The sequence below is a fragment of the Mizuhopecten yessoensis genome, unplaced genomic scaffold (assembly GCF_002113885.1).
Source record: "Mizuhopecten yessoensis strain PY_sf001 unplaced genomic scaffold, ASM211388v2 scaffold5697, whole genome shotgun sequence".
Taxonomy (NCBI): Eukaryota; Metazoa; Mollusca; class Bivalvia; order Pectinida; family Pectinidae; genus Mizuhopecten; species Mizuhopecten yessoensis.
In genome coordinates this window covers 19,853-36,260 of record NW_018406178.1, presented here as the reverse complement: position 1 = coordinate 36,260, position 16,408 = coordinate 19,853, and the positions used below count along the sequence as shown (strand labels likewise).

The following is a 16,408-nucleotide window of genomic DNA, read 5'->3' as shown; positions in this document are numbered from 1 at the left end:
ATTGGTTTTTTGATAATGGTGCAATTTATAAGATACATGCAGGTGATATTGCATTATGTTTCTAGTTTCTATTATGTAAAGATTAAATGGTGAGTAGCCCCAAAGAAGAGCCAAAGTGTAGATTTATTATACTTTAGAATCTAAATTTTAATAAACGAGTTCTAGAATTATTTCCGTTTTATCTTATATGTTGTGTATAAAAACCCGGAATGCACTCAGGCGTGGAGAGTTTTTGTTGAATTTTTGTATATATTAGGCCGTATCTCCTATAATATATAATGGATTGTAATTCGGAGACCAGCCTAGGAAAGATAATTTTATACCCCTTATAATTATATAAGTTATGTTTAGCAGTAATAAAAATTAGAAGCAAAAGTGGTGGCCGGAATGAACCACTATGAAATAAAAATGGCAATATTTTCAACTCTTTTCGTTCTAATAAATACTCATATCTCAAAAAATACTCAACCGATTTTTATTCGCAGACCGCTCTGGTCAAGGGAATTTTGCACTTGTTAATATGATACCAACTGTTTAAACACATCTTTCATATTATTCGCAAAAGTGGTGGCCGGAATGAATCGAAGTCGTTTGAAAAATGACGAAAAAAGTCTAACTTTCTCGTAATTTTTTGTCTTTTTTTTACCCATTACTCGTTAATTGCAGAACCGATTTTTGTTAGGTGACAACTCTTAGTAAGATAATTTTATCACCTTTAAGTTGATATAACTTTTATTAAAATACATTACAAACTCGATGCAAAAGTGGTGGCCGGAATGAACCAATATGAAATCTGCGGACGCCATTTTAAGACTACAACACGCCACGTCACCTGTATGGTGAATAGCGACCAGTGTACTGCTAGTGGTCGATGACTGTTTACTAAAAAGGCAATCGTATACTTATTATACAATAATTATAATATGATCCGAATCTAAATTACCCTGATGAGCTTGCGGATTAGGAGTAGTTAAGGTGATGGGTGAGCACATTATGGTTATATTGAAATGCCTAGTGCTTGTTTAAATTGGCCAAAAAGTGGAACGAGAGAGTTTAATATCTTTTTAAATGTACCGGCCAGGACACAAAAGGGTATTACCCGCCTGGTAACTTATACCTCAAACCCATTGGGTATGAGGAATACCGTTCTTCTTTGAATATATAAAATAAATATGCATGGTAACTGTTCCCGTGGCAGGGAACAGTTATATATATCTTTACTATCAAAGTAAATCATTATAACTCTGTAATGCTCCCTACTGATCTTTTTTGCACCTAAATAATTGTTTTCTTATTGTTTATATCATTTCCGTGAACCTACTTCACCTTCCATTATCACCCATCACACCACCAATCATCCCATCTTTTATTAAAATAATAGAATTTCCTCTGCCGACACACTGACAGAACCAAAGTACTGTACCTAAGCAGAAACGTTTCTCTACTGTCGGGTGTAACTGGTTGTCTGAGACCCGGGTTACATAACAAACATAACATATACCTCCCTATAAGAACGTGAATATATACAATAAGTGCACTTTCAAAAAAAAAATCTTCTGTTAAAGAAAACAATACTATTGAATCATCTTTATACATTACTATTATTATAAGCCTTCTTGGCCCCTTTCGATCGCTTAAAATAATCAATAAAGCATGGGTTTGTTCTGATATAATTAACTCGATACAATCAATATTGTCGAAACAATTTCATGATTTGAACGGTTTTCAGTTGACAAACTTAGCTCCCGTATATGACCAAATCCCCTTTCAATCTGTTAATTCACCTTCTGTTCAAGTTCACCATAATGGAAGACATCACTGGGTTACTAGTTTTCAAATAAGCAATGGCGAAATATCTGTTCTAGACAGTTCAGCATCTAAAGAAAATCCTGGCCTTAAATACTCCTTCGACCGAACTTCAGCTGTGAAGCATTTAAGGCCATGATAAAGGTGGTATTCCGATCAAAATAATGGTTACGACTGTGGACTTTTTGCAATAGCAAATATGGTAGAACTTTGTTTATACGGAAATTCATTCAAGCAAAAAACTAACTTCATTGAAAACCAAATGCGGGACCATTTGATTTTGAGTGCATTCCGGGTTTTGTCCTCACCCTACCAATAGGTCACTTGAGCTAACGCTCAGTGACCTACAAACAGGGGTGAGCGAGTTTCTTAAACTGCGACAGGTGTTTCTTGGGTTAAAATAGCTTGTTTTCCAATCTTCGTCTATGTCTGATGTAGCCGATGTGTAACGCAGTTAACTTTTGACCAGACGGAGTGAACAGTGCAAGTTCGCATCCAGGTGCAGGTTCCTGGTTTTTTTAATATTTAGGCATGTGATCTTTTTCCTTAATTAAGTACATTCCCGTTTTTGGTAGGGAAAAGATAAACCTGTCTTCATCTATACCTCGATCTAGACAGCTGACACGCGCTATTACGTCACAGACAACGCACTTCTTTCAACATGACCTGTGACCCTGTGCACGTTTAGCAAAACCGATTACATCATCACTTTTTAAACAAAACATGGCAAGCTCAGGGTTCCGACAGTTCAAAATAGGCGAATGTGTTGCCGTAAGAAAAGGGACAAATTGTTGATAAAAAATATCACACTCTGGTTGAGATAAAAACCAAAAGAGCAGAGTACCAAATCTTATAACAAACCAAAGGAAGCAGGGTACCAAATCTTATAACAAACCAAAGGAAGCAGGGTACCAAATCTTATAACAAACCAAAGGAAGCAGGGTACCAAATCTTATAACAAACCAAAGGAAGCAGGGTACCAAATCTTATAACAAACCAAAGGAAGCAGGGTACCAAATCTTATAACAAACCAAAGGAAGCAGGGTACCAAATCTTATAACAAACCAAAGGAAGCAGGGTACCAAATCTTATAACAAACCAAAGGAAGCAGGGTACCAAATCTTATAACAAACCAAAGGAAGCAGGGTACCAAATCTTATAACAAACCAAAGGAAGCAGGGTACCAAATCTTATAACAAACCAAAGGAAGCAGGGTACCAAATCTTATAACAAACCAAAGGAAGCAGGGTACCAAATCTTATAACAAACCAAAGGAAGCAGGGTACCAAATCTTATAACAAACCAAAGGAAGCAGGGTACCAAATCTTATAACAAACCAAAGGAAGCAGGGTACCAAATCTTATAACAAACCAAAGGAAGCAGGGTACCAAATCTTATAACAAACCAAAGGAAGCAGGGTACCAAATCTTATAACAAACCAAAGGAAGCAGGGTACCAAATCTTATAACAAACCAAAGGAAGCAGGGTACCAAATCTTATAACAAACCAAAGGAAGCAGGGTACCAAATCTTATAACAAACCAAAGGAAGCAGGGTACCAAATCTTATAACAAACCAAAGGAAGCAGGGTACCAAATCTTATAACAAACCAAAGGAAGCAGGGTACCAAATCTTATAACAAACCAAAGGAAGCAGGGTACCAAATCTTATAACAAACCAAAGGAAGCAGGGTACCAAATCTTATAACAAACCAAAGGAAGCAGGGTACCAAATCTTATAACAAACCAAAGGAAGCAGGGTACCAAATCTTATAACAAACCAAAGGAAGCAGGGTACCAAATCTTATAACAAACCAAAGGAAGCAGGGTACCAAATCTTATAACAAACCAAAGGAAGCAGGGTACCAAATCTTATAACAAACCAAAGGAAGCAGGGTACCAAATCTTATAACAAACCAAAGGAAGCAGGGTACCAAATCTTATAACAAACCAAAGGAAGCAGGGTACCAAATCTTATAACAAACCAAAGGAAGCAGGGTACCAAATCTTATAACAAACCAAAGGAAGCAGGGTACCAAATCTTATAACAAACCAAAGGAAGCAGGGTACCAAATCTTATAACAAACCAAAGGAAGCAGGGTACCAAATCTTATAACAAACCAAAGGAAGCAGGGTACCAAATCTTATAACAAACCAAAGGAAGCAGGGTACCAAATCTTATAACAAACCAAAGGAAGCAGGGTACCAAATCTTATAACAAACCAAAGGAAGCAGGGTACCAAATCTTATAACAAACCAAAGGAAGCAGGGTACCAAATCTTATAACAAACCAAAGGAAGCAGGGTACCAAATCTTATAACAAACCAAAGGAAGCAGGGTACCAAATCTTATAACAAACCAAAGGAAGCAGGGTACCAAATCTTATAACAAACCAAAGGAAGCAGGGTACCAAATCTTATAACAAACCAAAGGAAGCAGGGTACCAAATCTTATAACAAACCAAAGGAAGCAGGGTACCAAATCTTATAACAAACCAAAGGAAGCAGGGTACCAAATCTTATAACAAACCAAAGGAAGCAGGGTACCAAATCTTATAACAAACCAAAGGAAGCAGGGTACCAAATCTTATAACAAACCAAAGGAAGCAGGGTACCAAATCTTATAACAAACCAAAGGAAGCAGGATACCAAATCTTATAACAAACCAAAGGAAGCAGGGTACCAAATCTTATAACAAACCAAAGGAAGCAGGGTACCAAATCTTATAATTAACTAACTAAAGGAAGCAGGGTACCAAATCTTATAATTAACTTACCAAAGGAAGCAGGGTACCGAATCTTATAACAAACCAAAGGAAGCAGGGTACCAAATCTTATAATTAACTAACCAAAGGAAGCAGGGTACCAAATCTTATAATTACCAAACCAAAAGAATCAATGATGAAGTATCCAACAAACAAACCTTACGACACATTCATTTTTGTTTCCAACCAAATTCTAATTCAATATCCATCTTTGCGAAATCCCCTTGGCATGGTGACACGTTATTCTCCCACCCTTCACAGCTGGAAAAGAACAGCTTTTCTCTTACCCTGGACAAATGTATCAGCACTTTTACTTGTGTGAGATTTCCTTGTCTCCCCCTAGGGTTGAGATGGGGGGAATCCCCTATTCATTACAACGGTACGACGGCACTTAAACAATACAATGACGTCACATCAACAATCCATCAATGTCACTTCAACCCTGAACTTAGCCTGTGACGTTTAAACATTACAATTTGTATAAGATACACAATGAGAGAACAGGATAAGAGAAAAAGCATCATTCATCCCCTTGTGGGTGAGATTAATAGAATCCATCCCCGATGTGAGGTATGGATAAGGTTATTCAAACCCAAGGGATAAAATATTGAGCAGGAGACCCGAGGCTTAGCCGAGGGTCTTTTGCTCAATATTTTATCCCGAGGGTTTGAATAACCTTATCCCTAACTTATATCACGGATGGATTCTATTTCTTGCTTATTACCTAAAACACGTAAAAACAGCTGCTCTTCTAGTAAAGTTTTAAACTGTCTGCACATCTCTTATTTGCATATGAAGCCCAGATGGCAATTGTTAGTGACGTCAATGACCCTGACTGACGTCAAAACGTCATAAAATGACGTCATGAACAATAGCGTGACACCGATAATTGTGACGTCATCAAAAGTGAAAGACGATACCCCACATGTGTTTTTATTTAAAAACATGGCAGACTACTGTCGGTGGAGTTGTGATTGAATCAATAGGATGGGAGAAAAAGAATCATCCCCTACCTTGAAGGTGTGACAGAGAAATCTCCAACCCCCGGTTGATTGTTTTTGGTCTATCCTTTGGCAGAGCCTCGGGTTAGACAACCAAAAACATCACCCCTCTGGTAGGAGATTTCTCTGTCACACCCTCAAGGTAGGGGAAGATTCTATTAGTCATTGTGGTTGATTTTTAATTACTCCTTTGTCAGTATAGTATTGAAATTTGTCGAAGGATCAATTTATTTACTTTTCTACTTCATTTAAATGTAAACAACATCATGCCTTGAACATCAAAAACTTAGATGTCTAATTAATAAATAACAGTGCAAAATCAGATATTTACTTAATTGAAAGACCCCCTTAAAAGAAATAAGAATTTATCACCCTTCTAATTTGTAACACTCTTTCTGATTGGATATCCTGCCAGGGTCTATATTTTAGAGTGGGGTCTATAAAAGCATGTGCGAGGGGGAGATAACTTAAACTAGAATCTCTCTTCATGACAACAAAGATGGTGTCAAACACACATAACAAGCGTTCGAGGTTTGCCAATCACTCACAGGATTAACTAACCCAAAAGCAATCTAAAACGACAGCAAATCCAATGAGGGGGCCGCTAGCATACTTATTACAAAGATAATTGTGTATTATCCGAAATATTTCAGGTTAATTTTTGTTTTTACATTTTTACAACTTGACAGCAGAGGAATGTGTAAATTCCTATAGTCAGAATAGAACCTGTGTATCTGTGTATATGGTTCATATATATGTGATATCACAATATAGTCAGCAGATGTATCAACATAATAATTAAACATTATTATTTTCAATCAAAGTAACATATTTTCTAGTTAAACTTAACATAATTGACCTTTAATCAACAGTTAAGAGGTCATAAAGTGCAACACAGGTTAAATAAGTGACCCTAATCTCTGTTGATTTCATTTTTTTTTCATATTCGCTTTTATCATATGAATCATGATCACATAAATTATGTTTATGTAAGTTACTTGTTTATAACACTACGGAAATGACGTCAACAGTCAATATGACGTCAACAGTCAATGTGACATCACCTTATTGTGAAGCAGACGCAATTTTCATAGTTTCAGAGGCGGCCAAATGCAAAATATTCGTTTCAGATCACAATTATACAGTTTACTTTGTATTATATGATAAAAAAAAAATCTGTCATTCGTTTCCCTTCATATTAAGATTGATTATTCTCGTTTTGGATTGTTCATATTTGCTCGCCAATGGCTCGCAAACATGAAAAATCCAAAACTTGTATCATCAATCTAATATGAAGGGAAACTTATGACAGATCCTCTATTTATAAAGTACTTCAAATACAGTTACTTATTGAAGATAAACTATTCCAAAGCCTAGTTTGTAGTCAGAAAGCCATGTCTTCTTATCAAGTATACAAAAATTAATTATACAATTACTGACCCTGTCTCCATGGTCTGCCATTGTCCACTCTGGTCCAGCTTGGAAAGAGTCATAGCCACGCCATTTGCCGGTTGACCACGCGCCGTGTCCAGTATGTGAGTGGTCAACGGCGGGCTTGTCCCGCCACCTTGACCGGCCATCGTGACCTGTGCCGTGGTAGAGGGGAGGCAACTCGTATATTTAATGATCACAAGATACGATGATAGCATTGAGACTACATATATAAATATGAAAACTATACAAAAAGAACATTATGAAGGCCCTCATTTAACGCCATATCAGAACTAGCTATACAGCACCTGTAGATACAACTAACCACAAGTATGGTATCTTTTCGGCATACTATCTGGGTCGGCCAGCAGGGCAGATCGGTACCTTAGTTGCCTAACTAGAACAATTCGCAAAATACAGAACGTGACAGGTCAAACGCTGTCGTTTCCGATATATTATTACCTTAGGTATAGGAGCAGATGCTGTATCGTGTGCGATATGTCTGCCGACGACAGACAGACGAGTCGAAATGGACATGTGTTTAACTATAAATACTGATTTCGGAAGTTTACGTTTGATACCCAATCTAGATCTTTCAGACGCTTTAAATGTTATAAAAGATGCCTGTCCTCAAATTAAATCAAATACATTGCCTATTCGCATTCAGACATTCGTATGATTATGTAACGTATCAGCTGCTATTCAACTTGGATTTCAATTGTATTGGACAGAAAGAAAAGATATTCACATAATTAAGTAATGCGGTTACCCTAAATATATTTATGACAAAGGACAATTAGAGAGTATAAAACAAACAGGAGTTAGGAAAATAAGTTGTTAACAGACTCCACCCACATACCGTCCCAGAAAAAAACCAAAGGGGAGAACCTAAAAACTTCATCCGAAATCGATATTAGGAAAAATAATTGTCTGTTTTTTACAAGCAAAAAAATAGAGTCTTTGATACATGTAGGCCTATTTCTTCGTCGTAATACATTATTTCGTTTTCGTCTTGAAGTCTGAAGAATGAGGGATAGCTCGTTTCGACCATTTTCATTCTTAGTAGCTATATGTATACACTGTCATCGCTCTTAAAAACAGATTGATAAACTGCTGATTATTACATGTAAAACAAAGCATCGTGCTGAACTTCTGTCCTGAGAATACTTATAGCGTCCTGTACCTTCCATGACACAATGAACTATAAACAGACTAATGACATTATAGAATACCCTGATATCATCAAATGTCTGATAACCGTAACCACGGAATTAGATTAGATGTTGTCTAAGTCCGTGCTGTAACAAACATTGAAAGCAATTCGGTATCAAAATTAACAAAGGGCCACTACTCCGTACAAAGTGGTGCACGAGACCCGATTTGATATGCGACCCTCTGCCGAGAGGTACTCACAATACCAAATATGGTAATGATATATATGAAAGTTTTATTTTAGTTCGGTTTAGTTACAAACTACAAACATAAGCTCTAATGAGCTTTTAACCGAAAAAATGGTGTAGATAATCTAATTTCGTGAGTTGACATAGTAAATGAGATAGGCCTACAACCGGAACAAAGTGACAAGGACTATCTCTGTTTATATGTGGGTGACGGGACAAAGTTCAGTATGTGACATTCCACCATTCCAAAAGGTACGCTTAAACAAAATTTGACAATTGTAGGTGGTAGATTGTATGCTTATTGCCAGGGACAAAGTGATACGCAGAAAAACAAAGGGCCATAACTGTGTAAAGAGAGGGGAACGAAACCCGGAGCCTGATCGTTTATATCGAACAAACGCTACGTCTGTTTTTAAATGTAACATTTGGGGTAATATGAAAAGGCAAAACCTTAAAAGAGCGAAGCTTTTGTTGATCTCTGATATTTACTGATTTAGAATGAGATAATACTGCTTTCAGAATGAGGCAAGATAAAATTTATTTAAAGTCGGCTAGTCGAGGGATAACAATAAAACATAAACTCTAATGAGATTAAGACCGGTATAACAAATTCGGCCCTTTGTGTATTGAAGTCCGTTTTGGGAAGTATGGCAGCACGTCCGTTTTTGAACATTATTTAATTTTCCCTGTCGGATGATCGATGGCCGAACGAGCCCCGCAATGGGATAAGTTCGGACAGGCATTCGGGTAAGTTCGGCCCAATTGGAGTCAGCTTAAGTATGAGGTTATAAAGCATGCAACGTCAGATTTTATCGCCAATTTTACGACTTTTTATGTGTTACATGGGCCACGGTATCATTGGCCAAAACTATCCGGGCCCAAATTGATATTTCAATAAATTCTTGCCGTTCAGCGATATGGTAGTGAGTTGTTGGCTTTGCTTTTATGTACAGTGTGTTACACGTTTGACCGTTGACAAATTGTAATTCCGTTTACAGAAAGTTCGCATAACTAGAAGCGAGATCATGATTTTCTTTCTACCCTCTCAACAGTAATTTTCTCCTGTTTAGTAATTTTGCATTAAAGTTTTCCTCACCATTTTTTCGTGTTAATGCCAAGCCAACTAAACTGCTAAGATTTTTAAGTTGTAAATATTAGCTCAAAAACAAAAATATCAGGGGTGGCCCCGGTCTCCCGTATATAGATTTTTTGTATCGTTGATGATTGGTAAAAATGTATTCACAATATAATTTTTGCATCAATGACACCATTTTCAAAGCTAAAGCACATATTTGTTCTTGTGCGTAATGATGGGTCCGGTGGCGCAGTGGATAGCGCGCTCGTCTCAACAAAGATGGCCGGATTCAATCCCGGTAGCCTGCCCGAACACGCGGGTTTTTCTCCGGATACACCCGCTTCCTCCCACATTAAGAATTAAATCCTCTGCGTGCTTCCATCAGGTCACAAAAAGAATGATTGAAATAAGGTGGGAAAACACTGTTTGGTAATTGCTATAGAAAAAAGTGCACATTACACATTTGACGATAAGTCTATAAAAGTAAATGTATAGAGATGTTAGTTAAAAAAATTAAGTTAAATAAAGAAAACATTGTAATACTTTGATGTAACTGAGATTGTCGTTATATCGATATTTAGAATTCCTGTTCCATCCTGAAACACCGGATTGAATTTCAAATTTTGTAACTGTCACTGAGATTTGACAGGTAATGATGCCAAATAAAATTAAACAGTTTTTGTCTGTAACTAGTAATAAGTTATACGTTGCTGAAAAAGGGCATTGATTGTTGATTTCGACATAAATGAATTATCCATTGTTTCTTTTATGAGTGGTGATGCATACATAAATTATGTAAAGACTATAACCGGAATCTCATTTTTTTTAATTATTTCGTTCATATCCTCAACTAATGGAAACAAAAGCTGATGACATTTTAGACGATGCAAAATAGATGTATACGTTGACCTATTGGTTTAATGCGGCTCTATTTGAAAATAGAAATATTAACAGAACTTCAGTAGTTGATGACAAAAAGGATCTTCAGAAAACATCCGCGTTTTTACTTTTTGTGCCTGTGGCAAAAACTGAAATTAAAAAGTCATGAAAGAGATAAATGCAACGGCCATCAGTTCCAAGATTTTCCGGTTAAGGCCGATGGAGTGTGGCGTGATTGTGACGTCATCGTATGATAATCTCTGAACGACGTTTCATGCCTGCTAGTATAAAAATTTATGTGATAGATTTTTTTCGAACATAATGTATATTTAGTTTTTATCTAAATAAACAAGTAATAAAACATGGGTATTGTTTTCACTCTATGAAGATTTTCATGTATGGGTTGAAACACAATTGTCTTTGCTTCAAGGATACACCTCCGGTTTCTCCACTGGACGTCTACTTCCGGACGAAAAAAATGATGATTAAAAAGGGGAAGCAACTCTGTTTACGCACGGATGTGTTACCATTAAAGAGCTTCGCTCGGGCGCCTTCGGCTTATTAATATGTTTTACGGCACGACCGTTAGTGAGGGCGGAGCCAGGTTGTACTGTAAATGTATCGGAATATCGGTATTGTACTCTTTCAAGCATTGAGTGGAGTGTCAAATTACTAAATCAGACCTGCATGTATAGCTATACAGTATATTACAGTTAAGTTTCATTTATTGATTGCACACGAAATTACCATGCTACCTGTCCAGGTTGTTCTTGTTGTTATAACATGTATAAGTAGTTGATATATGCTCCACATTTTAAAAACTGACAAAATGATAGGATATGCTTCTATTTAGCTGAATTCATGATAAATTGCTTGTTTTACTTCTATGTCACTAGCGACAGACAAACACATGAAAAAATACCATTTATTTGACAGCACATCATTAGGATGCACTCCATCATACAAATCTTCATAAATTCTTTCGATGTATTGTTTTTCTACCACGTTTCTTTGTGGAATATATTAACAAACTGTCGCGATCCCATCTCACAGGTGTGGTAAAAGCAAGTAATGCAAAGTTAATAGTTTTCAAATCTTCCTCTAAGTGTTTTCGCTGTAGTTGTCTTTCCTCTTCTGAATACATAGAATACTGCAGTTTTCGTTCTAATGCATTGAAATCACGAAATTTTTCAAGAGAAAGAGATGGAATACATGTGAATTTCACAAAAACATTTTCAAGTGACTAAAACAAATTTGAAATATCTCTAAATTCAGAAATGATAGACTGCACATATACTGTAGATTTAACATACTCTATCTCAGTTCCACCGGAATGAGTGTATTTGTTTCAGCAACTTACTGGCTATATGTATAGTTTTAGCAATAGAGAAAATGTATAGTTTCCATAATTAAAAATTGAATCAGTTAAGCACATAAAACTGTATAGAATTTGTTTTTCAAATCGTGCAGATTTGTAAAACCGCAGATTTTCTTTTATGAATAAAAAATAGCTGTGAGATAGTAATCAAAAATGAAATTGTTATGGATTCAATTGTTTTCTACTATTTTTTTCGTGCAAAATATCTTATTAAAATACTTGTATGGCTTTTCATCGTAGCAATTTGCGTCACTATATTAAACTCCCTTTTTTTGACAACCAGCACGTTGTTTTGTTAATATTCCGTTTTCTAAATATATACTACTGCAATGTCTATCCAGAGTTGTCGTATATGGAGTGCAAGGGTGGAGATTCAAACAGACTATTGTTGTCTGCGCAAGCGTCGACTGAATGAACGAGACTACACATTTAGAACTAGAACAATGTAGCCGGTAAAGTTATGTCAAGAGTAGAATTTACGTCTTTAACCGGAAAGTATCAAATATTTAAGTATCCTATAGTTAGATATAAGTTTTAAATCTTACAAAAATGTAACGTTTGTTCGAGATTCGGCAAACGAGAACTTGTTTCGAGATCAAGATGGCAGAGACTGGCGTGCGTGCGACTGGCGGCCATGTTAAGACAAGTTTTTCAGTTCTATAGGTATTGTGAAGTTATCTATAGGGAGAGCTTCGCTCCACCATCTAATACTAGCGGACTTGCAAATGTTTAGGCAGGCCTTGTAAGGCTTTGTCTAGGCTCGCCTGAAAGCAACTCCAGAATACTAGGTCCGACGCGTCACCTTATTTGATAAACGAGCAACTCTAGATCTGGTCCGACCGGTTCAACCGTATGGACCGCGATAAACGAAAACGGCCCCGGTGTTAGACTAGCCGTTGACGTATCAGCTACAAAAGTTGATAATAATATGTGACAGAGTATGCAAGATGTCCCGGAACTAATAATCATAGATGCACATTAAATGTGGCTGGCGGCCGCATACGAAATATGTTTCAAAACAATTATCACACGTACACAATAATATAAACGAATATCCGCAGATAGATTATACGAATAGTAGAAAATGTCAACAAGTTACTCCAGGTAAACAGATTACTGTTTAACTTTGAAGGAAAAATCAATGAAACCAACCACGATAGATATCTACCTGGGGTTAGATGGTGTGGTGGTTGGGGTACCGAAACAGAAGATCACGTGACACAATACACTACACGACACACAATAGTCTCGTTCAACCAATTCAAGAGTCTGGTCAAACATTAAATCTCCAGGATAATGCCATATATTTCCACTGAATGAATCAAATCTGAGCACAAAGCCAACAAGGCTAACTAAGGTTGGAAAACATTATGGAAAGCAAGTGAGATGTTACCTGTACACCATTCAAAACACTACAGACTTGTATGAATAGCCTTGTTAGCTTCATGAATTATTTTAAAATATCCAATGAAAATACATGAAGTCATTCTTGAGATTTGAAGCATTTTCTTACATTTTCCTCGATAATAGTGTTTTACAGGTACGTTTTTTCATGAATTAAAATATTCAATGCAATTTTGAACCACTCAAATTCTGACTTCAAAAGTTGAAAAGGGTGTTTCTACCTATGACAAATGAAATAATTTACCAGAATTCTGGTAAGTCTCGTTATGACTTCACAAAACTATAGTGCTAGGTTTGACCAGACTCTCTGTTCGGCGTAGCTTGAAAGAGACTACGCACAACGCTGTTCAATGATAGTAAACAGGTAAACATACCTGTGATGATCCTTCAGAAGGCGACGAGAAAAAGAAGAATCCCGAACATGGGTATATACAGTAAATGCATAACAAAACATGCTTAATATTGTCCCGCATAACGTTGACGATGCCGTTCTACCGTGAACAAAATCCCGCAGCCTGATACACCGTCCGTGTATTGGTGAAGTTTCCTATATATATATGTGTACATGTATTTATATTTCGCATCACCTGAGCAACAGTGCATCTGCTCTCTAAGTAATCAGCCTAACAGATGTCAGTGTTCGCGGACTGACCGCGACAGGTGATACTATATAAATATCACAATCATGAGAGGGCGATATTGTATACTTTCACCCCAAGGAAGCATTGTTAACCGAGGCGAAGCCGAGGTCAACAATGCTTTCCGAGGGGTAAAAATATGCAATATCACCCTCTCATGAATGTGATTTTTATTTTATTATACCGAGTGTCATGTTTAGGTGTTTCACCACTTCACTATTTTGAAAGGTCCTTGTGTTGATTTGACATAAACCAAGACTTCATCTCAACAGTTGTCGAATCAACCAACCATGAATGTGATTTGATAACACCCTGGCACTGGGACGAACCGTGCACGCATACGTTTGGCGCATGTGATATTTTTTGGAATGTCACCCTGTCTTCTTTATCTTTGTAAAACGAGCAAGTAACATTGAAAATGTTCACATCTTTCCCCACCAATCAGATTACGAGATTTTAACAGAAGGTATAATAATAATATATAAAGACTGTTTGTTTAAGTCTGACCGTATTACGGTATGATGAGACCGAGCTTGATGTCCCGTAACCCGTCTACGGACCAGCCATTTACACATTTATTTTATTTTGCGGGTAATGCCGAATTCAAATTATTCACTACCGGAAAGACAATAAACAAGGAATAAGCGATAAGATAGAAAAAAAAAAGTGATTTTATACGTAGAGACAATAGTACTAAATTTGAAAAAAATGAACCCAGAAAATGTGAAACTAACTATGCTTTAGAATTGTTTATAAGAATCAGGCCTGACAATACAATTTTGTGCTGACTACGGACTTGATAAACAAACAATAAAATGACCTTATTGAACTCAGCCAGTTAATGCGAGATTAGTCATATTGAGCCATTTTAACAAGAAATTCGACGGCGAAATTCTTTAAACTTGCAAAATATAGACATGGACGTCACAATTTTTAGAGAATGAAATCGAATTGTACATTGAAACATGCTGCTACAGAAGTTTCAATACGAAAATATAAACTGTAGATTGTTTATGGTAATGTTACAACGTACATCTAATTAAATGCAGGTAATACAAAAAATAATCTATAAGATTTATGTATTGTACATTTTATCTTATTCTTGTCTCCTTTTGAATCATCTAAATTTGCAGTCATCAATCTTTTCTACTTTGCAGCCATATGTATATATCACCATTATTGTTTTAAGGGAGATGACGAACTTGAAGTTTTATAACTTGTGTCTATAATCTCTTTTGTATTTTTGCAAATAAAATATGTTTACATAAAAAAAACTTTCGTACACCCAGTACATGAATACGGCGTGTAACATATCGATGCTACAAATGTAGCTGTACTTACATACGTGGTAAACGTCTTAAGTTTCTCTTGCCTTTCTTTCGATACTTTTCCATTGTCTTTCATGTGCTTTATTCTGTCCGTCTGTGTTTCCTTCTCCGTACATGAACCCATGGTTCTTTGGCCCGTGGAAATGTTTACCTTGGATAATGTCAAGTCTAGCATAATTCCTTCATTACTGACAAGAATTCTGTACTGCCAGATTACGTGTGGTATGTATGTTTCTCCGGGGAACTAGATTCTGGTATCAGGGGAGCCGATGAGACTTATCAAGATAAAGTTGACTAAAGTAAACATAGGTACCGAAACTACACTGCAAGTGATTCATTTAAAAGTCTGACAACGTCATGGCCTAATATAAAAATAGAACACAGTTTTATAAGGTTCTGAAGTTAAGTAATAAAGGGATCAATTCAAATCACATTATTTTTTTTTAGAACTTACATGGTCCAGGATTTTAAAATAAAGGATCATTAGATGACAACATGACAAGATTATTTAATTTTAAATTTTGCTCGGCAAAATAATTGAATAGACATTATATATGTTATAAAAGTGTTATAAAATCATGGATATTGACATACATAAGCATAGTACCTAGCTTCATCATCATCATCATCATCATCATTATCATGCTGACCCTAAGGGATGTGTTGCTCCAGCGACATGTTGACCACATGCTTGTATCGTTTCCCGCCCCCCGATTTTGCAAAGGTGTTCAAATAAATTCGGTCCCGCATCTAAACTTGATATCATGCAGTCCAATCCGACCTAAGTACTCTCAGAGTTGAGATACCTCAAAAGATTAAAGTCACATTTAGATACCCCAGTGGTATCAAAGTTACATTTTATTTTAGATACCTCAAAATGTATCAAAGTTACATTTAGATACCTCAAGTCGAAAATGTATCAAATTCACATTTAGATACCTCCATAAATATCAAAGTAACAATTAGATACCTCCAGTAGTATCAAAAACACATTTAGATACCTCATGTAATATTAAAGGCACATTTAGATACCTACAATAGTATCAAAGTCACATTTAGATAACCCAATTTGTATCAAAGTCACATTTAGATAACTCAATTTGTATCAAAGGCACATTTAGATAACTCAATTTGTATTAAAGGCACATTTAGATACCTACAATAGTATCAAAGTCACATTTAGATACCTCCAGTAGTATCAAAAACACATTTAGATACCTACACTAATATCAAAGTCACATTTAAATAACTCAATTTGTATCAAAGGCACATTTAGATAACTCAATTTGTATCAAAGGCACATTTAG

At 36.2% G+C, this 16,408-nt stretch overlaps 1 protein-coding gene across 3 annotated transcripts in view; it reads right to left on the bottom strand.

Annotated features, from left to right (window-relative positions):
- The window catches only part of LOC110451014 (5-hydroxyisourate hydrolase-like), a 25,165-nt gene extending 9,925 nt beyond the window's left edge, over nucleotides 1-15,240 (bottom strand). The window contains exons 1-2 of one of the 3 annotated variants that reach the window (XM_021498840.1): nucleotides 15,115-15,240; nucleotides 7,009-7,154 (exon numbers count right to left, since the gene is read on the bottom strand). In XM_021498840.1, the coding sequence (XP_021354515.1) occupies nucleotides 7,009-7,154; nucleotides 15,115-15,225 (257 nt within the window). In that variant the 5' untranslated portion in view covers nucleotides 15,226-15,240. Of the gene's footprint in view, nucleotides 1-7,008; nucleotides 7,155-7,461; nucleotides 7,595-13,509; nucleotides 13,673-15,114 lie in introns of those variants that run through there. The other 2 variants (XM_021498841.1, XM_021498842.1) reach the window with 2 other exon arrangements.
- Nucleotides 15,241-16,408: the final 1,168 nt, after the last annotated feature.